Genomic DNA, 27,014 nt, shown 5'->3' on the forward strand with positions numbered 1-27,014 from the left:
ACAATTTCAGTATTCTTGCCTTGAGAACCCCATGAACAGTATGAAAAGGCAAAAATAAGTTTGTGGGTAGTGAGACAAAAAGTAAAGGCAGAGTCTTCTCTGCCCCGAGGTCCTCAGAGAGAAGAGAAAAGATCCAGGTGGGATTTATGACTGGGTCCTGACATGGTCTTCTTCCTCTAGTCCATTGACATGGCCACTGGGGCAGGCTCCTGCCTCAGAGTGGTATATTGCCTCCTTAAAGGTCTGAGCTGGTCCTGTTGTTGGTTACGGTCAAGCAGGAAGCTGAGTCTTTGTTGAGATGGACACTTGTTTCATTGCCTCACTGGTGAGTGATGGAGGAAACACTGGAGGTTTCTCATCACCTTCTGGACCCCAAGCGTGGACTACTGGTTATAGTCTGGTGATTGTGAAGTTGATATTATGGACTCAGTGTTCCACAAAGGGCTGCGACACAAACCAGACCCTAGAGGTGGACACCCAGGCTCTTAGTGGTGGTGAGCACATGTGGTCAAGAGACTGGGGAGTGTCGGTGCATCACAAGAAATACATCCCTGCCAGGTCAACACCTGAAAGCCCCTGTTCCACCCAGGAAAAGCAGTACTGGCTACCCTGAGCATTTTGAAAAGGAGTCGTGCATCTACCTGGAACTTAGTAAGTTTGTTGTTTGTGTTTCTTTGATCACTAGAAGGTTGAATTTGGTTACTACTTAGGCTCACTGGCCATTTTCATTCTGTCATCTGTGGGGCCCTTGGCTGTGAGTGTCTTTGAGTCCAGCCTTCCTGTTCTGCAGTGGCCCCTATTCTGTCAGCTGATTTTCTCCACACGTTCACCTCTCCCTTATCTGATACCATGGACCTGTCACATTTGATCCATCTTACAGTGAAAGTGCGGAGTAATGTCAGCTGCCATCGCAGAAAGCCCTCTCTGGCTCTGGGATCATGCTTTGTTTTTGCCATTCCGCTCATGTCTCTGGGGCTGTAAGCAATAAAGCAGGAAGGCTGCTTTAGATTTTCCTTTCTCCCCCATACAGGGCTCCCTGCCAGCACCTCTGAATCCTTACCAGCTTTTTCAGCTGAACAAAACCCTGTCCGGCGCTAAATATAGCTTTATTTCACACAATTGTAGACGGTGCTTTCGACTTTTAAATCTAGACTGGGCAGAGAACAGGACATTTACATAACAAGACAGTGTGAGCCTTGTGACAAATCTAATCTCTTCTTAGGCTAGTGAGTTAACTAAGGAATGAGGAGGTTGGGTGCCCTGCTCCTATCACACAACTAATTAAATCCCACTTATCTTCACTCCCAGTAAGTGCCCCGTCCACTCCTGTGCTCACATCCAAGCAAGTCAGCAACACTCCTGTAGAACAGGCAAGAAACATCTGATTTCCTAGAGATGGGATAAATTCCCTCCAAGTGCTCATGGGTTCCAGTTTGTGTTTCCCAGTAGAGAGCTGAACTGGGACACCAACCAACCAGAGTGATCTTGTCCAGTTTCCATGTAATTTTTTTTTCTCAGTCCCTTCCCCAGCTGGAGGCTGGTTGCCTTCTGAATGGGACCACAGACCTTGTGAGCAAAACTCTGGTGCTCTCCACAGACCAGCTGCCGGTGACTGCTCACTCTCAATTAATGACAAATGCAAATACTTTCAGGGGGTCAGGAAAGTATGTCACCATGTCACGTCACCTGGATGGAGGTGAAGACATGCCATGGGGGCAGGGACTTCACCCACTGTTCACTGCTTCTTCCCAGCACCTGGGGTAGAGTCAGCACATCACCAACCCCCAATAAAAGATGTAGACGAATTAGTGGCAGGGACTGCAGAGAACCGGGAGGCGCTCATCTCACAGAAGGCATGCTTGTCAGGGGAAAAAAAAAAACCACATGCCTCTAGGCACTATTTGGCTTCCAGCTGGCAACTCCTATGATTGAATAAACAAGGCTATTTATGGATGGAAAGGAAAAATGACTACCAAGCAACACTGATGTCCAGCTCATCACTTTGATATTGTATGTTCTGTGGGCATCAAGATGCAGATAACTCTTTCTGATTAAGCACCTCTTATGTCCTTCCCATTCAGGTCCTTGGCCCTTTAATGACCCTAGAGCAATGGGAGGTGTGTGTTAATGTTCACACTTGCCCTTCCATCATGCTACCCTCTAACCTTTTCTTCTGAATCCCTTAGTTACACGTCTTTCTTCTCAAAAGATGTACAGAGGCACCTCTTCTACCAAATAAAGGGCAAACTTTCTAAATACAAGCTTTATCTACTAAGAGAAGGGTAACACGTCTGTTTTCATATGTACAGTGTTGTCTTTTCTAAAATAGACCTCAGCAAATGATGGTGGTTACTTCATGCCAAAATATTTTGAGTCCAGGTCATCTCTAAAACACTGAGTTACAGGATTCTGGATAATGGAGTACAGCCTCTGCAAGTTTTTCCTAAGGGTTGGCTTGGCTCTTCCTCGGACAGTACCTTTCATCTGGCGGATCTGCGTTGCCTTCCCTCCCTCTCATCTTCCTGATAATTCAGACCGATTTTTTGGTTTGTAGTGATGTCCCTTGGACCAAAAGAAGCATGACTCTTGGATGAGTCAGGCAGCTATTACAGACAGACTGACTGGAGAGCTGCCCCCTGAGCACATGCGCCTTAACCCTAGGAGGACTGACAGATGCCAGGGTGAGACTCTAGTATGAGATCATGTGCCAGAGCCCGGAGCCAGCTTCTAGACTGTGAACTCAGCCACAGACTTGTCACTCAGACACTTTCATTTCCTAGTGAAGTTGCAGGGCCACTGAAAACTTCCTCCAGTGAGATGACACCTGTAGTAGAATTTACCTGGAGAAACAAACTTTGCAAGATCAAGCCAGAGCTATCATTACGATTTGGTCCAGATTATATGAATCAGATAGATATCTTGGGAAGTACCAAAGACATTAAAATTCCAGGCTTTCCTGGAAATGGGCAATATTTGAATTTCCAGTTTGCAAACCCTGTGATGGGCTAAGTAAAATTGATTATAGATGGACACCATTACTGCCAAGCAACATTGATCTCCTTCTTATTTCTTGGTGCTGTATGTTCAGATGAACTCAAAGATGCAGATGATTCTTTGTGGCTGAAGTACCTCCACTCCATCAAAGACCTTGGCCCAGATCTGGACTGATTATAACTTTGAGTCACGAACACAAAAACTAGAAGTGAATTGTGTCAGCCAGAAATGTGTTCAACCATAAATAACAGAAAGTCTGGCCCACAAGGGCTCCAACAGGCAGGGAATTATTTTTCTCATGCATTTTCAGAGGCAGGGAGAGTCGCAGCAATACAGCTGATCCAGGGTCTATGTGGGCCAGGCCCTTTCAGTCTTTCTGATCCACCTGACTTAGCATTTTGATATCATCCTCACTAATGCTGACTTCCTAACTGCACACCTATGATCGAGGCAGGGGCAGGAGAGCATCTGTATCTGTTCACCCGATTAGGAAAACAAAAGCTTTGCTAGAAACCCCAACGGGCTTTCCCTGCAGGTTCACTGGGCAGAACCATGTCACATGACTGCCCCTGGCTGCAGGGGAGGCTGGGAAATTCCTGTTCAGCCTCAGTGCTGAAGGAAGGCAAGGAAGAATGGGCTTGAGAATAGATGTGAGTGAGCTAACAACACAGTGGCTACCAAGCGGCTACAGATACAGTCTTTCCAATCCTTTCAATGTACAGATGACAGAACTGAGTTCCAGAAACGGGAAGCAGCCTGACCAAGGTCCCACATCTGGATGAAATTACAGCCAGATCTAGAAAGCAGACCTCCTCACTCGCTGTCCAGAAAGCAACCCACTGAACTACATCATGAATGTAGTTTGACAGAGTCTGTGACTGAAGGTTTGCTGAGTAAAGGGAATATTATCCAGAAAACGAGGTGATGAATATGAAACTATCAGCAGTGGGCAAAGGGCCTAGTAACTTCCACTTGAGCTCCCCTTCCTCTCTCCCTAAGATTCTGGAATAATTCACTGTGAGCCACAAAAGCTTAGCCAAGTCACATCAGGCCTCCTCTCAGTCCTCTCAAACTGGGTAGATATTTTAGAGATTCTCATTCCTTCCGCACATTGATGTTTGTGTGTGTTATGACAGAATCAATCTCATGATGAGCACCATGATGATGTAGAATTTCCATGTCATTGTTAATGTTGTTCTTGTCTTCTGTCCCCTTCTGTTATTGGACCAAACAGAAGTATTCTGCTGTTTCTCTCTGCAACATCTCCACAGAAGTCCTGAAAGTCATCAACGCCACGGAGGAGTTGATCGCTGAGTCTGCAGGGCCCTGGGAGTTCCCACCTGTCCCTCCTGACAGAGAAAAGGGGACATTTCCTCTTGGGACAGACCAAGTGAGACTGGATGAGCAGCTGACTTCCCTGGAGGAAAATGTAAGACAATGTGGATGTGCTCTGCTTAGGGCACACATGTGCAAAGGAGAAGCCGATGATGTTGTAACTCATCACAGAGGGCGAGGACACAAACACATCACTGGTGTAGCATATATATTCTCAGAAGGGTCTTAGATTGGGTTCCCCAGAAGCAGGCCCCAAGATGAGGATTTCTATGCAACCAATTTATTAGGGAAGTGCTCCCAGGGGAGACTTATAAGGGAATAGGGCAAGGGAAGAAGTCAAGCAAAGCTATAACCTTAGATAGAGAGTAAGCCCAAACCTGCAGGCAACTCCCAGAGTGTGAGTTGCATCTAGAGTTGTCCTAAGGCAAAGGAACCCGCCCTCCTACAGCCAGCAGGTACCTCAGTCTCTCTTCATGCACGCAAACTGTCTGCTTCCCTGGCGACTCAGACAGTAGAGAATCTGCCTGCAATGCGGGAGACCCAGCTTCAATCCCTGGGTCAGGAAGATCCCCTGGAGAAGGGAATGGCAACCCACTCCAGTATTCTTGGCTGGAGAATCCCATGGGCGGCGGAGCCTGGCGGGCTACCGTCCACAGGGTCCCAAAGAGTAGGACACGACTGAGTGACTAACACTTTCAAAGTGTCTACAGGAGCTCAAAGGTAGTCTTCTGCAGACGTTTGAGCTACTAGAACCAAAAGCACACCCCAGCTTGGGAGTGGGGAGGGCGGTGAGCAGAACTTATATAAGGGATCCGTGGGGATCCATGTGGAATGTTGCCAGTGCCACTACAGAGAGTGAGAGTGGATGCCAACAGAGCTTAGGTTACTGCAACTGGTCTGCTGTGCCTCACAGATAGGTCTGCTTGTAATGGATTTTTCTGTCCTTCCAACTAGTGAGGGAAGAAAGAAATACATTCTTACAGACAGATATCTACAGTTACTTTAAAGACCTCACTGAAGGGTCAATGAGAATTTTCCAACAACGCATTGCAACCAGGGGTGACACAAAGAAATTTGGACATGACCACTCAGGCCATCACTGCCATCACAGTTGGCATAGTCCCAATATCAAAGCCAGTCAGGTGATTCCATCTTTCCAGACTCAGCAGAATCAACCCTAATTTGGAGATGCTCTAATGAATGGTGTTCTCAGAAACCAGGAAATGTTATCAGCAAGATTTTTTTTTTTTTTGCCAAAAGTTGAAACAACAAATATAAATGATTCAAAGTTAAAAAAAAAAAAAAACAGATTAGTTTTACTTGAAAAGTGGAAGACTCTCTCCGTTTGGATTCCCATAAAACCTACGCATGTGTCTGCCTCACTTCATGGCCCTTTCTTTTCACTCATATATCTCCCATTAGATCAGCACCAATGACATCCTGGGTTAGATAATTCTTTGTCGTGGGGGCTGTCCTGTACATTGCAGGATGGGATGTCTGGCAGCATCCCTGGTCTCTGCCCATTCAATGCTGGAAGCGGCACCCTCCCAGATTTGACAGTCAAAAGTGTCTCCAGACATTGTCAAATCTTAGTGGGGGCATGAGAGAAGACTAAGGCACAGTCATGCCCAAGTTGGAAACCAGAAATATAAATTCCTACAGAAGCGGATCTGCTGCCTTTCCTAGTGATAGTCCTCGCCCTTGGTCCTGAGCCTGACACAGAGGAGGTGCCCAAGAAATGTTTATCTGATGCATGACTGCATGCGTGCATGTGTGCTCAGTCGCTTCAGTGGTGTCCAACCCTTGGCGGCCCTATGGACTGTGGCCCGCCAGGCTCCTCTGTCCATGGGGTTCTCCAGGCAAAAATACTGGAGTGGGCTGCCAAGCCCTTCTCCAGGGGATCTTCCCAACCCAGGGATCAAACCTGAGGCTCATGTTTGCTGCATTGGCCTCTCCCATGGTCTCTTTACCACCAGCGCCACCTGGGAAGCCCAGTACATGATTACATCAGATGGATATGGTACATTTTTAAAAGCACTGTTTTACTTCTAATGTGCAGGTCTCTGTTCTTTAAATATGTCTGTAACAATGCTTTCAGGTGTTGTTAGTCCTCAAGTAGCCCTAATCCTGCACACACAGAGTTGAAAAGATTAAAGATGTGGTTAACCAGGAAGGGATGAATTTTCTTTTTACAAAGTATGGTATCAAAAAACTTACAATGCATGAAATAATCCAGATTTAAATGACAACGGCCAGACCCCATGGCACATTGAAAGCAAAGACAGCATGTCTTTTTCTTTTCCTCTAAAGAGTGTATTGAAAAATACAATGGCCTTGGCAGAGTTTTCATATTGTAAGATCCTTTTATTGTACATCACATTTCTTTTTGTGGGCACGTTAACACTTTGAGTCCGAAACTCATCCTCTTAGCCGCTGATTCAGGATGTCAGAAAGGCCAACAGTGGAAGGCTGGGAATTACAGTGCCCTGCTCCCTGTACAGACCCTCTAAGATGCCTCTCTTGTTCACAAAGAGTTAACTGCCTACTTCCACCTCCTTCCCTACCCCGTCCAGCTTTTCAAATTTCACCTCTAAAGAGATTATTACATCTGTGTTCCTTTGAATTCTCTGGGTCTTTGAGTCATGGAAGGGATGACTTTTTTCTTTATCTCCTCAGTTCCCCAGATCACAGAGCCATGGGCAGGTCGCTTGCTCTGCTGTTTCCAGGATGGAATTCAACTGAGCAGCAGGAGAAGGGCAGAGCTGATTCTTAAACTGGCGTCTGGGTGCAGCTGATTTAATTAAAGCAGGGCTTTTGTCTGTCTGTGTTCTAAAGAGCGCTCCTGCTCCTCATTCCTCTGCTGCCTTTTTCTTTTGTGCCAAGGAGCCTAGGGACCAGCAGAACTAGAAATGGCAACACTTAGTCTGCTTTCTGAACATTGGCTTCTGCAGACCAAGACTCTGAGATAAAGAGAAGATTTTCAAGAGAATGTCCACCTTTATGTAGATTTATGAAGATTTCAGAGCTACATAAAATGAAATATGTCACATCCACATGTCAAATCTCCTGTTTCCATGAACTGCCTTGTTAATCCACTTAATTGGGGGGAGAGGGGCATGGGCTCATTGGAAAAGACACTGATGCTGGGAAAGACTGAAGGCAAAAGGAGACGGGGGTGGCAAAGGATGACATGGTTAGGTATCATTGCCAACTCAACAGACATGAACTGAGCAAACTCCAGGAGATAGTGAAAGGCAGGGGAGCCTGGCATGCTTCAGTCTATGAAGTCACAAAGAGTTGGACACGACTGAACATCAAATAGGGATTTTAGAATTTCCTTAGTCTCTTAACTTTGACACTTCTAACCTGCTGCCTGGCTGTAAAGTCAGCTCTGTCTCACCTAAAGGTGGCAGGAACCTCAGACCAATGCCAGCCTTCCCTGCACACACACAGTGGAGACTCAGTTTCTCAGACTGAACACCTGGGGACCTCTGAAGCACAGGGTCCTACTGTACCTTTAGGGGTCTGGCTGGGAGAGGAGTTTCAGGAGTGAGTATTGACTCAGGTCTGGGTAAGGTTAAGGGATGCTGCAGTGCCCAGAGAGTAGCAGTAGGAGGAAGTAGCCACCGCCCCCAGGCCATTATAGCCCAGGGGAGAGCTGGAGCCTGGAAGAGCATCCCCTAGTGGAAGCTGTTGCCAGAAAGGAAAGGGGATGGGGGGAGGCTCCAACTTCTTTCTCCTCCTGCCTTTGATCTTCTCATTGGCTAAACCCATCCCTGCCAGCGAGGGATCCTTGATGGTAAAGTCTGTATAGGTCAGCCTCACAGAGAACAGAACAGAGCAGAGAAGAATGGAAAATGGATCTAGGGATCAACAGAGAATAACCAGCTTGACCATTCTCAAACCTGTGGTGTAAATGGGGGAACCCACCATGGCCACCTTGTGGGATTATGCAGGGTTGGGAGGGGGCAGGATGAGTGGGCTCCCTCACCACTACACCCCCATCTAAAGATCTTCCTCTGACAGAGACCACCTGGGGTACCCCATAATTCCCAGCCACAGACCCAGTGGAGGAACAGTCTCAACTTCCTTTTCAGTTCAGTCCAGTTGCTCAGTCATGTCGGACTCTTTGTGACCCCATGGACTGCAGCACGCCAGGCTTCCTTGTCCATCAGCAACTCCCGGAGCTTGCTCAAACTCACGTCCATTGAGTCGGTGATGCCATCCAACCATCTCATCTTCTGTTGTCCCCTTCTTCTCCTGCCTTTAATTTTTCCCATAATCAGGGTCTTTTCCAATGAAGTCAGTTCTTCGCATCAGATGGCCAAAGTGTTGGAGCTTCAGCTTCAGCCTCAGTCCTTCCAGTGACTATTCAGGGTTGATTTCCTTTAGGGTTGACTGGCTTGATCTCCTGGCTGTCCAAAGGACTCTCAAGAGTCTTCTCCAACACCACAGTTCAAAAGCATCAATTCTTTGCCACTCAGCTTTCTTTATAGCCCACTCATCCATACATGACTACTGGAAAAACCATAGCTTTGACTAGATGGACCTTTGTCGGCAAAGTAATGTCTCTGCTTTTTAATATGCTGTCTAGGTTGGCCATAGCTTTTCTTCCAAGGAGCAACCATCTTTTAATCCCATGGCTGCAGTCACCATCTGCAGTGATTTTGGACTCCAAGAAAATAGTCTGTCACTGTTTCCACTGTTTCCCCATCTATTTGCCATGAAATGATGGGACTGGGTGTCATGATCTTAGTTTTTTGCTTCTGCCCTAAAACTTTCACCAAAACCAAATACTCTGTAGGATGCAATTAGTGGTAGCAGGCACAGTGGGACAGCCATGGGGGCACCCACCTCTGCCGCACAATCCAAGACCAGGCAGAGGAGGTTGATCTTCCTTCTCAAAGCCCTTGAACAGCCCCCACAGCACAGGTGAGGTAGAACTTCTGGAAGTGATCATAGCTCTCTGCTCTCAGAGAACAAGAAAAGAAATACTATCTGTTACTGCCTAACCTTAGTCCCCTAAAGTGTATTTCAAGGAAGTCAAGTCCAACAAGATGTTCTAAGATCAAACAGGCTTGAGAAACCCATAAATTCTTACTAGGAAAATTGAGATACATGTTAGCACATTAAAGTCTCTGAGAAGTTCTACAATAAGAAATCTGTTTAATGTTCTGTATCCTAGGGGCTTTGACCATAATGTCCTTCCTTAATGAAACACTTATTCTCATCCATTGAACTGTTTAAGAAAGGCTTGTTGAACCAGGAGCCAGTCAGTCGGGACACAGGCACCAGTGACTAGAATTTGGAGGGGACATAGATTACTCAGATGTGGTAATCATATTTCTTGCCAAAAGTTCACCGTAATTAAGCAAGCAATACCAAGTTAACAGCTTTCAAATGGGTTATTTTTAAGACTAGAATAACATTTTCATTATATAGCATGTTAACTTTTGTTATTTCAGCCTGCCACAGAGCCAGTATCATGTCCATCTATAACCACAGTAACTCTAGTACCTTTATGCCAAAGTTTGAAATGTAAATTGTCATAACATTCCAATTGAGATTAAGTATCATGGTAATCATAGATTGGACTTCCCTGGTGGCAGAGTAGTAGAGAATCCACCTGCAATGCAGGAGATGTGGGAAACGGGGGATCGATCCCTGCGTTAGGAAGATCCCCTAGAGGGGGAATTGGCAACCCACTCCAGTATCCTTGCCTGGGAAATCCCAAGGACAGAGGAGCCTGGTGGGTTCCAGCTCATGGGGTCCCAAAGAGCTGGACGTGACTGAGCACACCGTCGCAGGGCAGGGTGGGTAAAGGCTTGAAATCAGGCACCAGCCCTCTGGCTCGATAAATACCTGTCATGATCATTGTCAGCGTCACCACCATCGTCGCCCTCCTCTAATCCTTCAGGCGCCACCCCCTTGCCTGTAAGTTCCTGCGGAATGGGTGTCAGTGCCAAACCTCTGAACTAGTGCCGGGAAAGCAGGCTTTCAGGGGACACAGAGTTAAAGATGAACATTCTGGCCTTGCTAAGGACTTGCAGCGATTTCATACTGCTTTGTCTTGGCAGAGAAAATAAGGAATGTTGGTGGATGACTATGTTGGCAAGAGAACAACAAGATGCTATTAAGTTGATATGGCCATAGGGTATGATGACATTTAGTTTTCCATGTTCCTGGAAATATCAAGGTTATGAGACCTCATGTCAAGTCACGTTTAACCACTGACACACTTAAATTATTCATTTTATTTAAATCATAATTACAAATTTTGGTTCATTGTGCAAAGCTCTGTTTATGTTTTAAATGATCATATCAAAATAAATTCACCATTTTGGGTGTGGGTACCAAAAATATAATATCCAAACTCAAACTGTCATGGCCATCTCTCTGATCTTTCTCCTCTCTCCCCCTCCCTCCTCCTCCTCTTCCTCTTCTCCTACTTCTTCTTTCCTCTCTCTCTGTCTTTAATTTTTCTCCCTCTCTGAAGATAATTTTTCAACCTCACAGCTTTTTCTCCCCTCAAATAGCTTTGAGATAGCCATCATTTTCTTCATCGGACAAAAATTAAAGTTTTTCTTATTTTGAAGATAAAGAACATATGGCTGTATTAAACTGTGAAGATCTTTTAGAAAAAGAAGTTCTCTAATACTTGCATGTGATAAAGAAATATAACACTAAGGGCAAACTGAAATAGGGCGATGGCCAGCAGACATTCGACGTATGACCCCTGTGTGACCGATGAATCACCCGAAGTGATGCCAGACGTGGCAGTCACTGCTGGAAGCTCCCACAGCCCAGCTAGTTGTATCTGGTGATGCACAATCGAATTTGCTTTCATCACACCTGCACTTGCTTTTGTTCCACACTGGAAAGTTTTGTAAAATTGCCAGTTTTCAGGCAGATGTATGCATCATGCCAAGGAATTGACCGAGTTGGAGTATCTCAGGGGCCTTTGCCCTCCTCGTCAACACTCAGCATCACTCGCTGCAAGTGATCTATGTGCATGGCTCTTGCAAATATAACTGTTATATTTTTACCTCAAGTTAAAAGAACTGTTAAAGAAGGGGTGGTGCATATCATTCAGATAAACTCAAAATGATTGTGATTACATGTTTAGAGCTTTATATACATTGATTAAACCTCATGAATCTCTCTTTAATTAATTACCTTCTCTAGATACATCTGGTTCCTGTGTTTCATCCCATTGTTAATTAGGCTGAAGGAGCATTTGTTTTATTCACCCTGTCTGACATCCCTCGGCCTGAATTATTCCAACGGCCTCAATTATTCCAGAAAGATTTACTTTCTGTTTGCCCACGTTTTTGTTTTTTGACCTCTCCACATGGTATGCAGGCTTCAGGATCTTAGATCCCTGGCCTGGAATCAAGCCCGTGCCCCCTGCAGTGGAAGGTTGGAGTCCTAACCACTGGACCACCAGGAATTTCCTTGTTTGCCCACTTTTATGAGAATCACATTATAAACTCATAAGCCAAGGTAATTTTTCTTTTAATTTTCCCTCAAATTACTTCTATCTTATTTTCTTTTTAATTTTCAGTGAAAGTGAAAGTGGAAGTCACTCAGTCGTGTTTGACCCTTTGTGACCCCATGGACTATGAAATCCATGGAATTCTCCAGGCCAGAATACTGGAATGGGCAGCCTTTCCCTTCTCCAGGGGATCGTCCCAACCCAGGGATCAAACCCAGGTCTCCGGCATTGCAGGCGGATTCTTTACTAGCTGTCTTACATTAAACAGATTTTACATGCTTCTCAACATCATACTGTTTTCTCAGAAATAAAGTGTTACACATTTCAGATTCCTTTTCATTCCCTTAACCTGATTCAAGAAAGCTAATAGTACCTGTTCAGAGATAATTCACTCAAAATTTGTAATTGTTTTAAATTAATTTCACCTCTTTAATGTTCTCTGAATTTCTCCCAATTACTAAATGCCAACTAAAATTTTTATTGGAAAAACTACGTCATGAGTTTTTCTCCTTGTTTCCTCTGTCTTGATACTATGGTTGTTATAGTTGCTGGACAAATTCACCATTTATGTAGCTTATCTCATGTATTTTAATACTATGTTATCATATTTTTAGAGTTTGCAAACTATATTTTCTTGCAGGAAAGGTTGGGGGAAGAGGGTGTGTGGCTGACAGTGAGGGGGTGGCAAGACCTTATGTTACCACTTGAGTGTAAAGAATGTTTATAAATGCGGGATTCCCTGTCTCTTTTTCCCAATGTCGAGTCTAATTCTTTCTCACTCCCCTGAATTATAGCATCCCCTGAAAGGGCCCCACCAGTCCCGGGTCCACAGACCTGAGCTCAAAGGCCATGCCTCCTCTGCAGGTGTACCTGGCGGCAGGCACCGTGTACGGACTCGAAGGCCAGCTGAGTGAGCTAGAGGACGCCGCCCGATGCATCCACAGTGGCACAGATGAGACCGAACTGGCGGATCTGGAGGACCAGGTGGCCACGGCAGCAGCCCAGGTCCACCACGCCGAGATCCAGGTAGGAACTCTCCTCTCTGCCCCAAAAAAGGGGGTACCTCATCTCCCACAAGAGTTGTCTCTAAGCCTTTGTGTCTGTCTGTTCCTGCCATCTCCAGCAGACTTCATGGACATGGTCCTCCCAGGATGCCAACAAATCCTCCTTTCTAAAGTGCAGCCTTCCCTGGAGAAGGAAATGGCAACCCACTCCAGTATTCTTGCCTGGAAAAGTCAAGGGACAGAGGAGCCTGGCGGGCTGCAGTCCATGGGGTTACATGACTGAGCGTGTGTGCACGAGGGTGGAGGGAGATGGGTTGGTAGCAATAAAGTGCTAGAACTAAAAAAAATAAAAAATAAAAGGGCAGCCCTCCTCTCCCCCAATTACAGCCTTGATAATATATGTCTTCCACACCTACGCCATCTTCCTCTTTGACAAATTCTCTGACCCTTGCTATAGAGGCTCCCACTCCACCCCAAGACCAACCTCCCTAACCTTTATCACGCTGTTGATTACCTATTTAATGCCAGTGTTCCCCATGATAGACTGAAAGTTTCTTGAGAACAGGACTCTAGCTGTCTAGCTTAACACCATAAGTCCAGTGCCTAATGTAACACCTGACACGGGTTTGGGGCCCAATAACATTGAGAGGAATAAATGAATGAAAAATGAAGTGTAGAATTCTTAGACCAGTACTTTGCATGATTTTCAATGTGGCTGTTTTAGAACTAATTACTATATTATCTGTAACTTTCTGAAGATGCTTGTTTGCAGTTTTCATGGATAACCTCTTAACCTCTGATTCTGGATCAGAATCGACTGTGGACTAAGTAATTGATTCCCAGACTGGGATCTGTGGACATGTGCATATTCAGGGATCCACGAAACATGCTGGTCCCCGCAGCATAAGCTGAGTGTAGACCCCTGGTTCACTGGTATTTCTGTAGACCCTGCATCTCAAAACTTGCATCCTTTGGAGAATGGGCATCAGTAGAAACCATCTCTGGACAGAGAAGATGACAGTGCTGGGTGATAATTATTTTAAAATAAATATTTCTATTTTAAAGAGTCAAAAATCACAACAACTGCTGATACCATTAAGCACTCTCGAGAATGGGAGGGCACCAGTTCTGTGCTAGGAATGGCCTGGGAATGGCCACATCACATATGACCCTGTTGACTGTTTATTACCAGCAAGCATGGCTGAAGAGCAACTTTCCTCAAATAAAAATCATTTTCCACAAAAGCCCCTCAACATTTAATCAATTTATAGTCAGTATCATATAAAATAGAATCAAATCATTTGTTTTCTGGGGGTGTATTTTGCAGCAAATATTTCTCAAATGGCTTGGCAGGAAGTAATATTGTTTATGGATGACTGGGAGGGTTTTATTGGATAATTAGTTATTTGTGCTTCCAATTTTTTCTAGGCTTAAATTACTGGAGCCATATTCTATGGCAGAAAATCCTGGCATCCAAAATATCTATTTTCCATGTGTTTGAATGTGCCTTGTTGTTGTTTAGTAGCTCAGTTGTGTCCAACTCTTTACGACCCCATGGGTTATAGCCTGCCAGGCTCCTCTGTCCGTGGGGCTTTCCAGACAAGAATACTGGAGTGGGTTGCTATTTCCTTCTCCAGGGGATCTTTCCAACCCAGGGATCAAACCCGCATCTCCTGCATTGGCAGGCAGATTCTTTACCACTGAGCCACCAGGGAAGCCCCTTAAATGTGCCTATTAATTATTTTCTGTTAAATATTACAGTAACGTCATCAGTAATGTCACCAGTGAGCTTACTTTGGGCCAGGAGTTGGGTTTAACCTTTGAATTCATTATTGTATATAATTCTCTCAGCAACCCCAGTGGATGGGTATTATTATTTTCCCCTTTTTATACCTGGAGAAAATGAGGCTCAGAATGGTTAAACTGAACTCAAATGCTAGAAAGTGATGAAGCCAGGAATTTAAGCCAAGTCTTTCCAACCTCACAGTCCACATTCTTTACCAGTCTGTGCTGTGTGGTTTCCTGAAAAAAAAAATGTGCTGGTCCTGCCCTCAGGTATATCCGCTTGCATAAGAGTCTTTATTTGCATAGGAGGTTGTCAGCCCTGCCACCATCTTTACGAGTCTTCTCAATGTGGGAACCTCTATTTGGAGACTCTCCTTGTCCTGCAGTTCCTGCCAGAGAAGGATGCCTCATTCCTTGTTGTCTGTCCTTGTCCAGAGCAGAGTCTCACAGGAAAGGTCACAGAGGGTGCCCTGCGGGATGGTAGGAGGGTCCGCCTGGAGGGTAGATGTGCTGAATTATGTTCTTAGATTAGGTCAGATTCCAAGGACGCTTTCACCTTGGAGTTTACCTTTGGGACAGGCTTGCCCGGTGCTCAAGGAGACTGCAGGACAGTCCACGGGGCAGCGTGCTAAGAACAGCTGTCCACTGTGTCCTACAGGGTCACCTCTGTGAGCATTCCTGGGAAAAGTCTCTATTAACTCTTAATATCAGGAAAAGCTGTTCTGCTAAATACTTGGTCTTTATCTGTGAACACGGAGTCCTACACTGATCTTTTTGCTTTGGCTCCCAGAAAACTCAGAACTGAACTGGTCACCCCCTTCTATTAAGAGTGAGGGTAAGGGTCCCTGGATATTCGGTCTTAGGAATTAATGGAACACAATAAGACAGAAAATGATAGATAGATAGGCAGATAGATAAAATGCAGGCAAAACCAACCCTGAGCAATCTCCTTTCTTCTTTCTTCATCCTTTTCCCGTTTACTAAAGCAGGAAAAATTAACCCTTCTTATTCCAGAGCCTGGCAGTCAGCAAATCAGGAGATCAGCAGCTTGCTGTCTTCAAGGGGAGGAGCCCTCTGAGCAGAGCCCTCTGAGCAAATCCCTCCATCAAAACTGCTTCCAGGAGAGAGTGTGGGCGTCTCACTCACACCAATTGCTAATGACTGATAAGAGCAATCTCAGTTCAGTTCAGTTCAGTCACTCATTCGTGTCGGACTCTTTGTGACCCCATGAACCGCAGCACACCAGGCCTCCCTGTCCATCACCAACTCCCGGAGTCTATCCAAACCCATGTCCATCGAGTTGGTGATGCCATCCAACCATCTCATCCTCTGTCATCCCCTTCTCCTCCTGCCCTCAATCTTTCCCAGCATCAGGGTCTTTTCAAACGAGTCAGCTCTTCGCATCAGGTGGCCAAAGTATTGGAGTTTCAGCTTCAGTATCAGTCCTTCCAATGAACAAGTCCTTCCAGGACTGATCTCCTTTAGGATGGACTGGTTGGATCTCCTTGCAGTCCAAGGGACTCTTAAGAGTCTTCTCCAACACCACGGTTCAAAAGCATCAATTCTTCAGTGCTCAGCTTTCTTTATAGTCCAACTCTCACATCCCTACATGACCACTGGAAAAACCATAGCCTTGACTAGACGGACCTTTGTTGGCAAAGTAATGTCTCTGCTTTTTAGTATGCTGTCTAGGTTGGTCATACTTTCCTTCCAAGGAGTAAGCGTCTTTTAATTTCATGGCTGCAATCACCAGCTGCAGTGATTTTGGAGTCCCCAAAAATAAAGTTAGCCATTGTTTCCACTGTTTCCCCATCTATTTGCCATGAAGTGATGGGACCAGATGCCATGATCTTAGTTTTCTGAATGCTGAGCTTTAAGCCAACTTTTTCACTCTCCTCTTTCACTTTCATCAAGAGGCTCTGTTGGTCTCTAAACCAAGGGAATGCCCTCCTCAGTGTGAAATTTGAGGAATCAGAATAGGAAGGCATCTGGGGGGCAGGGAGGGACAAGGACTGCACAGTGGCCCCTGTTGGGGACTGGCTGCTGGGCAGCTTCACTAGAGTTCTTTCACCAGCTGCACAGTCCTGGCCTTCACCTGCCTCCTCCTCCTTCTCTGAGAAAGACTGCCAGGATAGGGGAAGCATCTCCCATATTTGCTGCCCTTTCAGACCTTCTCTCTGCATTTCCTAGAACAGCTGTCCCCATGGGCTTCATCCAAAGAAGCCCTCAGTAAATGACAGTGGAATTAGAATTTGTCTTGCGCAGCACAAAATAGCTTAGGGACAGGAGAGGCAATGGGCTTTCCAGGTGGCTCATATGGTAGAATCTCCTTGCAATGCAAGAGACCCAGGTTCAATCCCTGGGTCAGGAAGATCCCCTGGAGATCTTCAGTACCTACTTCAGTACCCACTCCAGTATTCTTTTTTTCTTAATTAATTTATTTTAATTGGAGAATAATTACTTAACAGTATTGTGGTGGTTTTTGCCACACATCGACATGAATCAGCCATGGGTGCACATGTGTCCCCCTATCCTGAACCCCCCTCCCTCCTTCCCCACCCCATCCCTCAGGCTTGTCCCAGAGCACCAGCTTTGAGTGCCCTGCTTCATGCATCCCACTTGCACTGGTCATCTATTTCACAGATGGTAATATACATGTTTCAATGCTATTCTCTCAAATCATCCCACCCTCACCTTCTCCCACAGAGTCCAAAAGTCTGTTCTTTACATTCTCTGTCTCTTTTGCTGCCTTGCATATAGAATCATCGTTACTGTCTTTCTAAATTCCATATATATGTGTTAATATACTGTATTGGTGTTTCTCTTTCTGACCTACTTCACTCTGTATAATAGGCTCCAGTTTCATCCACCTCATTAGAACTGACTCAAATGCATTCTTTTTTATAGCTGAGTAACATTCCATGGTGTATATGTACCACAACTTCCTTATCCATTCGTCTGCTGATGGACCTCTAGGTTACTTCCATGTCCTAGCTATTGCTCCAGTACTCTTGCCTAGAGAATTCTATGGACAGAGGAGCCTGGCAGGGTACAGTCCATGGGGTCACAAAGAGTCGGACATGACTGAGCAACTGACAGAGGGAAGGCAGTGAAGATGTTGGGGTGGAGGGCACACACGCTGGGCTGGGCCCGCTTTCAGGTCTCCAGTCTGATGCCCCAGCACACTCAGGCTGCGTCATCGCAGTGAAATGGCTGTGGCCTCAGCCTCCTCCCTCAGCTCTGCCGGCCTCCTCCAGGGTTCCCCATGCCAGGTCTTGGCAAGGCCCCCGAGGATGGGACAGCATGGTGAAGGCATGGGCACTGGCATTAATTCTGAGCTCTGCTGTGAGATGTTCGGTGCGTCATTCATCCCTCTGAGCCACAGTTTCCTCGTCTGTAAAATCAAGAGGACGGTGCCTGCATCACAGGATTGTGACCGAAGCATGAGTGAGTTCACATACTTAGAGTGCTCAGCATGGTGATGGCACATAGTGATACCCTTTTCTAAGAGCAGGGACCGTGTCTTCTTCACCCTTGGGGACATGGACGGACAGGGATTCTTTCCTGGCACTGAGTAGACACCTGTTCTCCGTATCTACCTTAAGACATTGCTGGAGAAGAAATCTGAGCTCCTTCTGACCTTCCGATGTTATAGTGAAGGAAACCGATGCCCAGAGACTGGAGGGAGTTTCTCAAAGCCACTTGGCCTATTCATAGAGGAAACGGACTTGAACCAGATGCTGCTGGGCCTCCCACCTAAGACCTGGTGGTGTGATTTTGGACTCTCGGAGTCATGGGAGAAGGAAGGTGGATCTCCAGCTCCTACTTGCCTTTCAAAACTCACAGCGTGTTGCCTCCCAGGGAAGCCTTCCTTGACCCCACCCCCACCCCTATGCTGAGCCCGGTGGCCCTGGACCAGAGTTCCCACCATGCCCCAGGCTTCCATTTATCCCTCAGGGACCTCTGACAGGGGTGACATGCTCGAGAGCTAACAACTGGAAAATTAAATTTACAAAGAGGGACCTGTGGCTTATTTTCTTCACTACAGTACCAGGTGGAGATGTGCCTGGTGGAAGCTGAATGAATGAATGAATGAGCATATATCAAAGCAGATTTGTTTTCCATAGGTTCATAACACTGTTAATAAAGAGTCTTTCCTCCTGGACTTTGTGCTTACTGATTCTGTCTTTCTGTTGCATTAAGATTTCTGATATTGAGAGCCGGATTTCAGCCCTGACCAATGCAGGGTTGAACATAGCACCCTGTGGGCGCCTCACCAGAAAACGAAACCAGAAGCAAAGGAACCAGGTGAGTCTGTCCCTCGCTCCATCTGCTGGAATACCGCATGACCTGGACAATGCAGAAAATAAAACCCCTGTGGCTTCACAAAGGTGTACTGATGCCTGTGTTCTGTTTTCAGGTACAAACCATAGACACATCGAGGCAGCAGAGGAGGAAACTGCCTGCTCCACCAGTGAAAGGTATGCTTACATCAGACCACAGAGCCACCCAAGAGTCAAGCCTGGCTCATTCACGTAGAGTAACTCAGAGATCTGAGTTTGAGGACCAGATCTAACGGGGTGTTCTCACCCAGAATTACCCTTGTGGAGAGTCTGTCTTGATTTGGATTCCTCCAAGAGTCAGACCCTGGGACAAGGATGTGATATGGGAGATAACTCCAAGAAACACAGATATGGGAAGAGAGAAATGATTCAGGGAAGGAAATTAAGCCAATATGGTGTACTTTGATTAGTATTAATAGTTTGCTTCTTTGTGCAAATAATGCTTAAACCCTGATGGGGACTTCTGGGAGACAGTATTAACCGTACCTCACACTTTCCTGCTCAAAGAATTAGGAAGATGAGGTTTTTCAAGTCTCATCTTTGCTTGAAGGTTATTTTGGGCAGGGACATTAACTCCCTGTTACTTCTGATCGCCCCATCACTCATGGGCTCAGAGAGAGTGGTGTGCCTGCAGCAGAATGCCGTCAGAGTGGGCTGGGACGGGGACCGTCAGGGAGGTGTGAGCACACGCCGACAGCATCTAACTCAGGGCCCAACTTAGAGGGATTCCAGTAATGCCAGTCCCATCACCCTTATCTACTGGTCGTTTTCAACCATCTCCCTGGATTCAGAAGCCACAGAGTGAGGATGCCAAACAAGAAGTTTAGACCTACAAAGTAAATGAGTAGAAAGTCAGTGGATACATGTTTGAGTTCTGGCTTCACCCTTCATTGTTCCACAAACGTTTACTGAATGCCTACTTTGTATTCCACGGAGCCCTAAACAATTAAAATATACTGCAGATCCATGAGCTCTTACTTTGAAACCCTTGGGTCTATATGTGTTTCAGAATCATTTGGACCTTAGAAAGGTAATGTGGTATGTGTGCTGTGTACTTCCCGACAGCCCCCTCCCCGTGGTGATAAACACATCAGTAATCCTGCAGCTAAGAATGAGAATGCTCATGCTCTGCGGGTGGGACCAGGACCTGAAACAGCCACTTGTCAGCTTACGTCAGGTTTTGCCATTAGGCAGTTTTGACTCCAAAGTCATAAAAATTTGCCTTTTTTGTTTTTGAGCCTTTTATATTTCAGAATTGCAAATAAGAGTTAGTAGACTGTATTGGATTCTCTCCAAGCTACCTTTTTGCCAGAAAGCCACCAATGGATGATGCCTTGGTTTATTTGATCTACCTCAAAATAAATAAACAGAACAAAGCGTTTCCACAGTCAGACCTATGGACCCAGAATGAGATGCCAAGTCTAGAACAAAAATCTGGGTAAACTGGACAGCTGCTCTTTCTTCCTTAACCAGCAGTCAAGCTTCCAGATGATACTTATGCCTGTGTGTTTCCTTTTAGCTGAAAAAATTGAGGCGTCTTCAACAAGCACCATTAAAACATTTAACCGCAACTTCATTCTCCAAGACTCCTCAACAAACGGGACTAAAGAAAGGAATAGCACCCCCAAGGATTTGATAGTAAGTCATCTCTGTCTTAATGCCAGTTACTTTCACTATTGATGGCACCTCCAGTCTGCAGCCATTCTTTCTGTAGATCCCCAGTCAGAACTTCCTTCATGGTCTGTTGGTCAAGTGACAGGGTTCCTTATATTGCTAAACTTCTGGGTATGTGGATACATTCTCTCAGCTCTATCTCCAACTCCTTTTAGGAACCAGGTTTAATATAATAGAAATAAAAATTTAAAAAAAATAAAATAAAATAAAAATATGTAGACAAAATGTAAGGTCTGATTGAGGTGTACAAGTTTTTATTCTGTTTTTGGTTCATGTTCACTCTTCCTTAAATTTCTTGTTAGCCATTAATTACTTGTTTTTCTGAGAAAAAAAAAAAAAAAAGCAGCTGCCCATAAATGTGTCAAAGGAAGGGATAATGGATAATTTGCATAAACCTGGAGATCATGTAAGAGGGCTAAGGGATTATTACCCTAACACCAACATGTGCTTCAGAATTTTGTAAATGCTTGACGCTGCTTACATGGGAGGTAAAGATCCAGCTGAACTGCCGCAGGGATACTGATAATGCTGAGGGGGCAGAAGATGGCTGGTGACAAGACTGAAGCACAGGCAGACCTATTTGGTTGCCTTTTATGCGTCACCTGTTGCTCCCGTCCCATTCCTCCCCCTGCACTGTCCCTGTGTCGTGAGCGCACAAACACCAGGATATGGCATAATGGAGGGCATGCTCTTCTGAATTACAAGTTACTGCATCTCTTAGGCACCATATGGCAACAGACCATTACCCCGACCTTCCAAAGTCCAATTACCTGGCTCCTGGCCATTACTGCAAAGACCTAAAAATATGCATTATTACTCTAAAAGGGCAGACCACTAGGGCCAGGGAAGGAATCTGTTATAAATAAGACAGTTAAAAATAAATTGCCTTAGGGGAAAGCGGGCGGGTGGGGAAGAGGGATAAATTAGGAGTTTGAGATTAACATATACACACTAGCATATACGAAATAGACAACCAAGAAGGACCTACTGTATAGCACAGGGAGCTGTACTCCACCCATGAGGGAAAAGAATCTGAAATATATATACACACATACACCTGGGCTGCCCAGATGATGCTAAGGGGTAAGGAACCCACCTGCCAATGCAGGAGATGTGACTCGGGTTCAGTCCCTGGGTCAGGAAGATCCGCTGGAGGAGGGCATGGCAACCCGCTCCAATGTTCTTGCCTGGAGAATCCCATGGACAGAAGCTTGGCGAGCTGCAATCCAGAGGGTCACACAGAGTCAGACACGACTGAAGCGGCTGAGCACGAAGCTCACATACAGACCTGAATCACTTTGCTCTATACCTGAAACTAATACCACACTGTAAATCAACTCCACTTCAACACAATGTTTTAAAAAAATTTAAGGAGAATAAAGCTCCAGGTCCCCCTCTCTTAAAATTTAAAAAATAAATAAATAAAACAATAAATAAATTACCTTCCATAGAGACAGAACATAGATAAGTGGTTGCCAGGGGCTCTGAGGAGGGAGCATAGCAAGAAATGCGTAAGGATAAGAGGTTTTACCGTAGAGTGAGGGTATGTTTTGAAACTTGACTGAGCTGGTGGCTATGTAACATTGGGAATGTACTAAATGCTGCTGAATTGTTGATTTTTAAATGGTTAATTTTATGCTTGTGAATTTCACCTCAGTAAATTGTTTTTTTAAATAAATTAACTTTAAATAACACAGAAAGGTTAAAAATGAAAGGATAGACAATATTCGCTAAATAAATGGAAACAAAAAAGAAAGGGCAGGAATGCTACTTTCAAACAAAGTAGAATTCAATGCAGGAAGCACACGAAAGAAACAGCGAGGGAGGATGTTTTAGATATTGATAAAATAAAGGCAGTCACGAGCCTTTCTTGGACTGGCAAACAACGCAATTTAATGTGCCATGGTTAATGACTTTAAAATTCCCTTAATCAGCCCTTGGAAGCTCAGTACACCAGAAATACATACAAATTAGATAATTGGAATAGTGTAATTACTAAGCTTTAATTAAGAAATATCTCTAAAAAACATATCTAACTTTATACTTAACAGAGTTCACTTTCTTTCCAAACATCAATGGGCCATTTATAAAAACTGATTTTATACCAACTACAAAGAAAGCCTCAATAAATTCCCACAGGTAGAAAGCATAAAACTACCCTCTGTGACCCCAATCCTCAAGATAATCTCAGATGTTCTGAAACTGTTGAAACCCCAACAACCAAAGCCTGATGAGGCTGGCAAGTGTGTACACATCTCCATGCTCACTCACTTGCACAGACACATACAGATCACACACCAGTAGTGCTTCTTCAGAAAGGTGAGGCATGCTAAATAAAATATTAGCAAATTAAATACAGGGGTACTTTAAATAATAAATTACCAGATAAATTTTACAGGAATGCAACGAGACCTTTAATACTGAGATAATGATTAATAAATCCCACAAAAAAATTCGTTTCTTTCCAAATTAATTTATAGTTTAATTCTCATAAAATTCTTAGTGAGGTTTCCTTGGACCTAAAGTTCATACAGGAATAAATATGAAAGAATAGACGAGGGCAATTTGCAAAGTTAAAATGGTTTTCCTGCCAGATTTTAAAATGAATCAAAAACTGTAAAGAAATTGATAGTTAATGAAATAGAATAGAAAGCTCAGAAATAGATACAGACACATATGAAAATCTGTTTCATGATTTTTTAAAGCCTTAGGAACCAGTAGAGAAGGTATAGATAATTTAAAAAAAAAAAAAAAAACTGTGCTTGGCAAATTAGCCAATGGGATGTAGTCGGAAGGGACTCAGTTCTGTCTTATTCCATATACCAAAATGAATTTCAGATGGATTAAGAAGTACGTGTAAGAAATGCATCACTCTTTGCGTACTGTGAATGATTTCACTGGGCAAAGGGCATGAACACCTTTAACGACACAGAAAAGCAGCGGCCGTTGTTAATGGCCTGTCTGTGCTCTCACCAAGGGGCTGACTGCACCTGCTCGATTTCTCCCCGCAGGAGCCCACCCTGGAGTCCGCTGTGATGTATTAGCACCACGGCACTTCTCTACCAGTGACCCACTGCCTCCGGCCATACACAACAGTGCCTTGACCCAACAGCCATCGAATTACTGTACGGATTTCCACCTGAGGAGAGGGCCTGGGGAGGCCACAGCGCGCCCCTGCACAGGGCTGTCCTGATACCTCAGCTGGAAAGCAGACCCAGACTTCAGCATCAAGGTCTTGCCTATGCTCTGCCTTAGGCTCCCAGGGGAATCCAAGACAGAAAACCAAGACGCTGGCTTCCAACAGCTGAGCTCCACGTTCAAAAGATGCATCCTTTCCCTGTTCACTTTGCTACTGTGTACTGTCTTTAAGACCTTATTTTTTTTTTTTTACCCTTTTGATTCAACTAGAATTACATGTCAACAGTTTGTCCCAAAATACAGTGCTGGGGTCAGGAGATGGTGGAGGGAAGCGTATTAACATTTAGGTCATCAGTTCTCATTACTCTCTCATAGGCATGTCTGTCCTACAAATGCTTAGGAGAAAAGTGAAACGCCCCTGTAGTGAGCACTGGGGACTGTTTAACTCGGGGAGCCCTCACCTGTCAAAAGTCTCCCTCCAGCCACCTCGTTCCTGCTGGCTTCTCGCCCACCACACCACCAGTTCCTCCCATCACTTTACAGTCAGAAGCCACAGGACGGAAAGCTCTCACTCACCCACGCCATGCCCAGGTCTGTCTGAAACAATGTCTCATCAAGAATTCAGGGCTCTTCCTTGGACTCTCTGAATCTCCCCACTCTGAAGGGGAGAGGGGCTTGAGAAAGCCCACCACTGGCTTAACTTTAGTGCATTGTCCAGAATCAGTAAGATGTGGTTTAGCAATGACTGCGTCTAAATGAGGTTTTAGGTAACTGGATGACTGCGGAGTACAACCACACAAGGAAATGCTGTACTCCAAAATTTACCTCCCAATAAATATTCAGCCGAAGTAGTAAGATGACCCTAAAGATAAAAATGGTTAAGGAATAGCCTGAGAAAACTCGCATGTCTGAATAAAGCAAGGACAAACTCTGAATTCAACAAACACGAGAGTTGAAGCTAACTCCCCTTGTGTGGTCTCAAACGCATGACTATTTAGAGTGTGTTTATAAAAGCAAATGGAATTGGAATTTCACTCAATTAATTGAGTATTAGCAACCTTTTTTAAAATTTTCTCCTTGTATACTTTGAATCTGAGGAAGAAGGCACAAGATGGGAAGTAAGGGAATAGCGTGACTGATGTTTATTAAGGGACCGCTCTGAAGGAGGCAATAGACTTATCATTCTAATCCTTATAGCAACCCTATTCAGTAGGTATCCTCATTTTTCAGATGAGGAGACTGAGGGCCAGAGTGATTAATTTGCCAAAATCAGACCGTTAAGCTAAGTATAATTTGAAGGCCTGACAAAGCCTCATTCTATGTTGTTTTCAACTTCTATGTTCTTTTGCTGCTGTGCACATTTCCAGACCTGACTTGCTGCTGATATGTGTGTTATGATCCATTCCTGATGGGGGTCTACCTATCTTCCAGTAATATTCCTTGCTGATGCTGTGTATGTGTTATCCAACAGAAATGAGTCCTTTGAAATAAAGTAAATCTTTGGCTTTTTGTTCTGTTGGTGTGGTTAAAAGCAAACAAATACACAATTTAAGAACACAACAAAAAAGATCTGAGTTCCAAACAGAGCGTTTTCTTTAAGAGGCATGAAAAGCAACTACTGTTGTGTTACAGTGTTAAAATATTCAGTTTTCCTTGACAAAAATGTGTACTGTGTAAGCCTTGCAAAAAAAAAGAAGAAGCCTGCTCTATGGCATTTGAATTTTTATAAGGTTTCCTTGTGCCAAATAAGTGCAAAGATTTAATTTACTATTAAAATCCATAAGCATTAGTTCCAGAAGAATTATTTTGTCATCAAGTGATTTTGATCTTCAGTGTCAATATTTATATTTAGATTAATTTTTATAAATGAAAATATTTTAATGGTTTAAGAAAATGAGGCCAATAGGACCATATCTTTGATGACTTCTGAAAGTATGCTTGCCTTCATGTTATATGCACATTGCCAAGAATTACTGTCAAGAAAAATGATAAAGAAGTAAAAGTCATTTATGAAAATAATGTTTGTGGGTGTGTGATTTTTTTTGTTTTGTTTTGGTTTTGGTTTTGGTTTTTTTTGGTTACAGAAGACTGGGAATGAAGAAGGGGTAGGGAAGTCAATGGCTATTCATTGGCAGGGCCAAGATTCAAAGCCATGGTTGCCCCATACCCCATGTTCCTTCTGGTTATACCACTCACCTCTCCACTGCTTGTCTTCCTGAGAACTGAATCGCCCAGGACCACCTCTATTGAGGGGTCACTCAGATAAGACTAGCAGTTCTCAAAGCAGGAGGGGCAGTGTGATTTTTATGCCGCAGGGGACATTGTCACAACTTGGGGGCAGGACATGCACAGAGTCCACAGGGGCCAGGGATGCTGCTAAACAGCCTCTAGTGCACAGGACAGTACCTCCCAAAACAAAGAATCATCCAACTCAAAATGTCAACGGTGCCGAGTTTGAGAACCCTGGGTTAGACCTCGGAGGGAAGCTTGGACACCTGTGGAAAAGCCACTCCCACCTCTGTGGGGACTGTGTGGCTGAGTGGGAAGCAGGGCAGCGACTCTCTCAGAGTCTTTCACAGGCTCAGAGGCAGTTGTTGGTCCTCTGAGGCTGGCCTGCCCACACACTGGCCCCTTCCATCCCCGGATGGGAGTAAGAACCCATAACAAACCTGCAATGAATGAGGGAATAAAACAGCAGCAAAGAGCAGCAACGTGGATGGGCCTAGAGATGGTCATACCGAGTGAAGTAAGTCAGACAAAGAAAGACAAATATCATATGATGTCACTTACATGTGGAATCAAAAGAAAATGATGCAAATCAACTAAGTAATGAAACAGATTCACAGACATAGAAGCCAAATTTGTGGTTACCGAAGGAGGAGGTAGGGAAGGATAAATTAGGAGTTTGGGATTAACAGACACAAATCACTGTATATAAAATAAACAACAAGAATTTATTGTATAGCACAGGGAACTATTTCATTTGCATTTCATGCAAAGATGGGCTCGATAAAGGACAGAAATGGTATGGACCTAACAGAAGCAGAAGATATTAAGAAGAGGTAGCAAGAATACACAGAAGAACTGTACAAAAAAGATCTTCACGACCCAGATAATCACGATGGTGTGATCACTCACCCAGAGCCAGACCTCCTAGAATGTGAAGTCAGGTGGGCCTTAGAAAGCATCACTACGAACAAAGCTAGTGGAGGTGATGGATTCCAGTTGAGCTATTTCAAATCCTGA

The 27,014-nt window shown here is 44.6% G+C and overlaps 1 protein-coding gene across 4 annotated transcripts in view; it reads left to right on the top strand.

Moving 5' to 3' along the window:
* Positions 1-25,787, top strand: part of LOC122683080 (myosin VIIA and Rab interacting protein) — a 217,512-nt gene extending 191,725 nt beyond the window's left edge. For all 4 annotated transcript variants that reach the window (XM_043886620.1, XM_043886623.1, XM_043886621.1 and 1 more), the window contains exons 12-17: positions 4,229-4,423; positions 12,689-12,850; positions 18,817-18,921; positions 19,034-19,094; positions 20,476-20,594; positions 23,642-25,787. In XM_043886620.1, coding sequence (XP_043742555.1) covers positions 4,229-4,423; positions 12,689-12,850; positions 18,817-18,921; positions 19,034-19,094; positions 20,476-20,594; positions 23,642-23,674 — 675 coding nt within the window. In that variant the 3' untranslated portion in view covers positions 23,675-25,787. The remainder of the gene's footprint in view (positions 1-4,228; positions 4,424-12,688; positions 12,851-18,816; positions 18,922-19,033; positions 19,095-20,475; positions 20,595-23,641) is intronic.
* The last annotated feature ends 1,227 nt before the right edge of the window (positions 25,788-27,014 follow it).

The sequence above is a fragment of the Cervus elaphus genome, chromosome 24 (genome assembly GCF_910594005.1).
Source record: "Cervus elaphus chromosome 24, mCerEla1.1, whole genome shotgun sequence".
Lineage (NCBI taxonomy): Eukaryota > Metazoa > Chordata > Mammalia > Artiodactyla > Cervidae > Cervus > Cervus elaphus.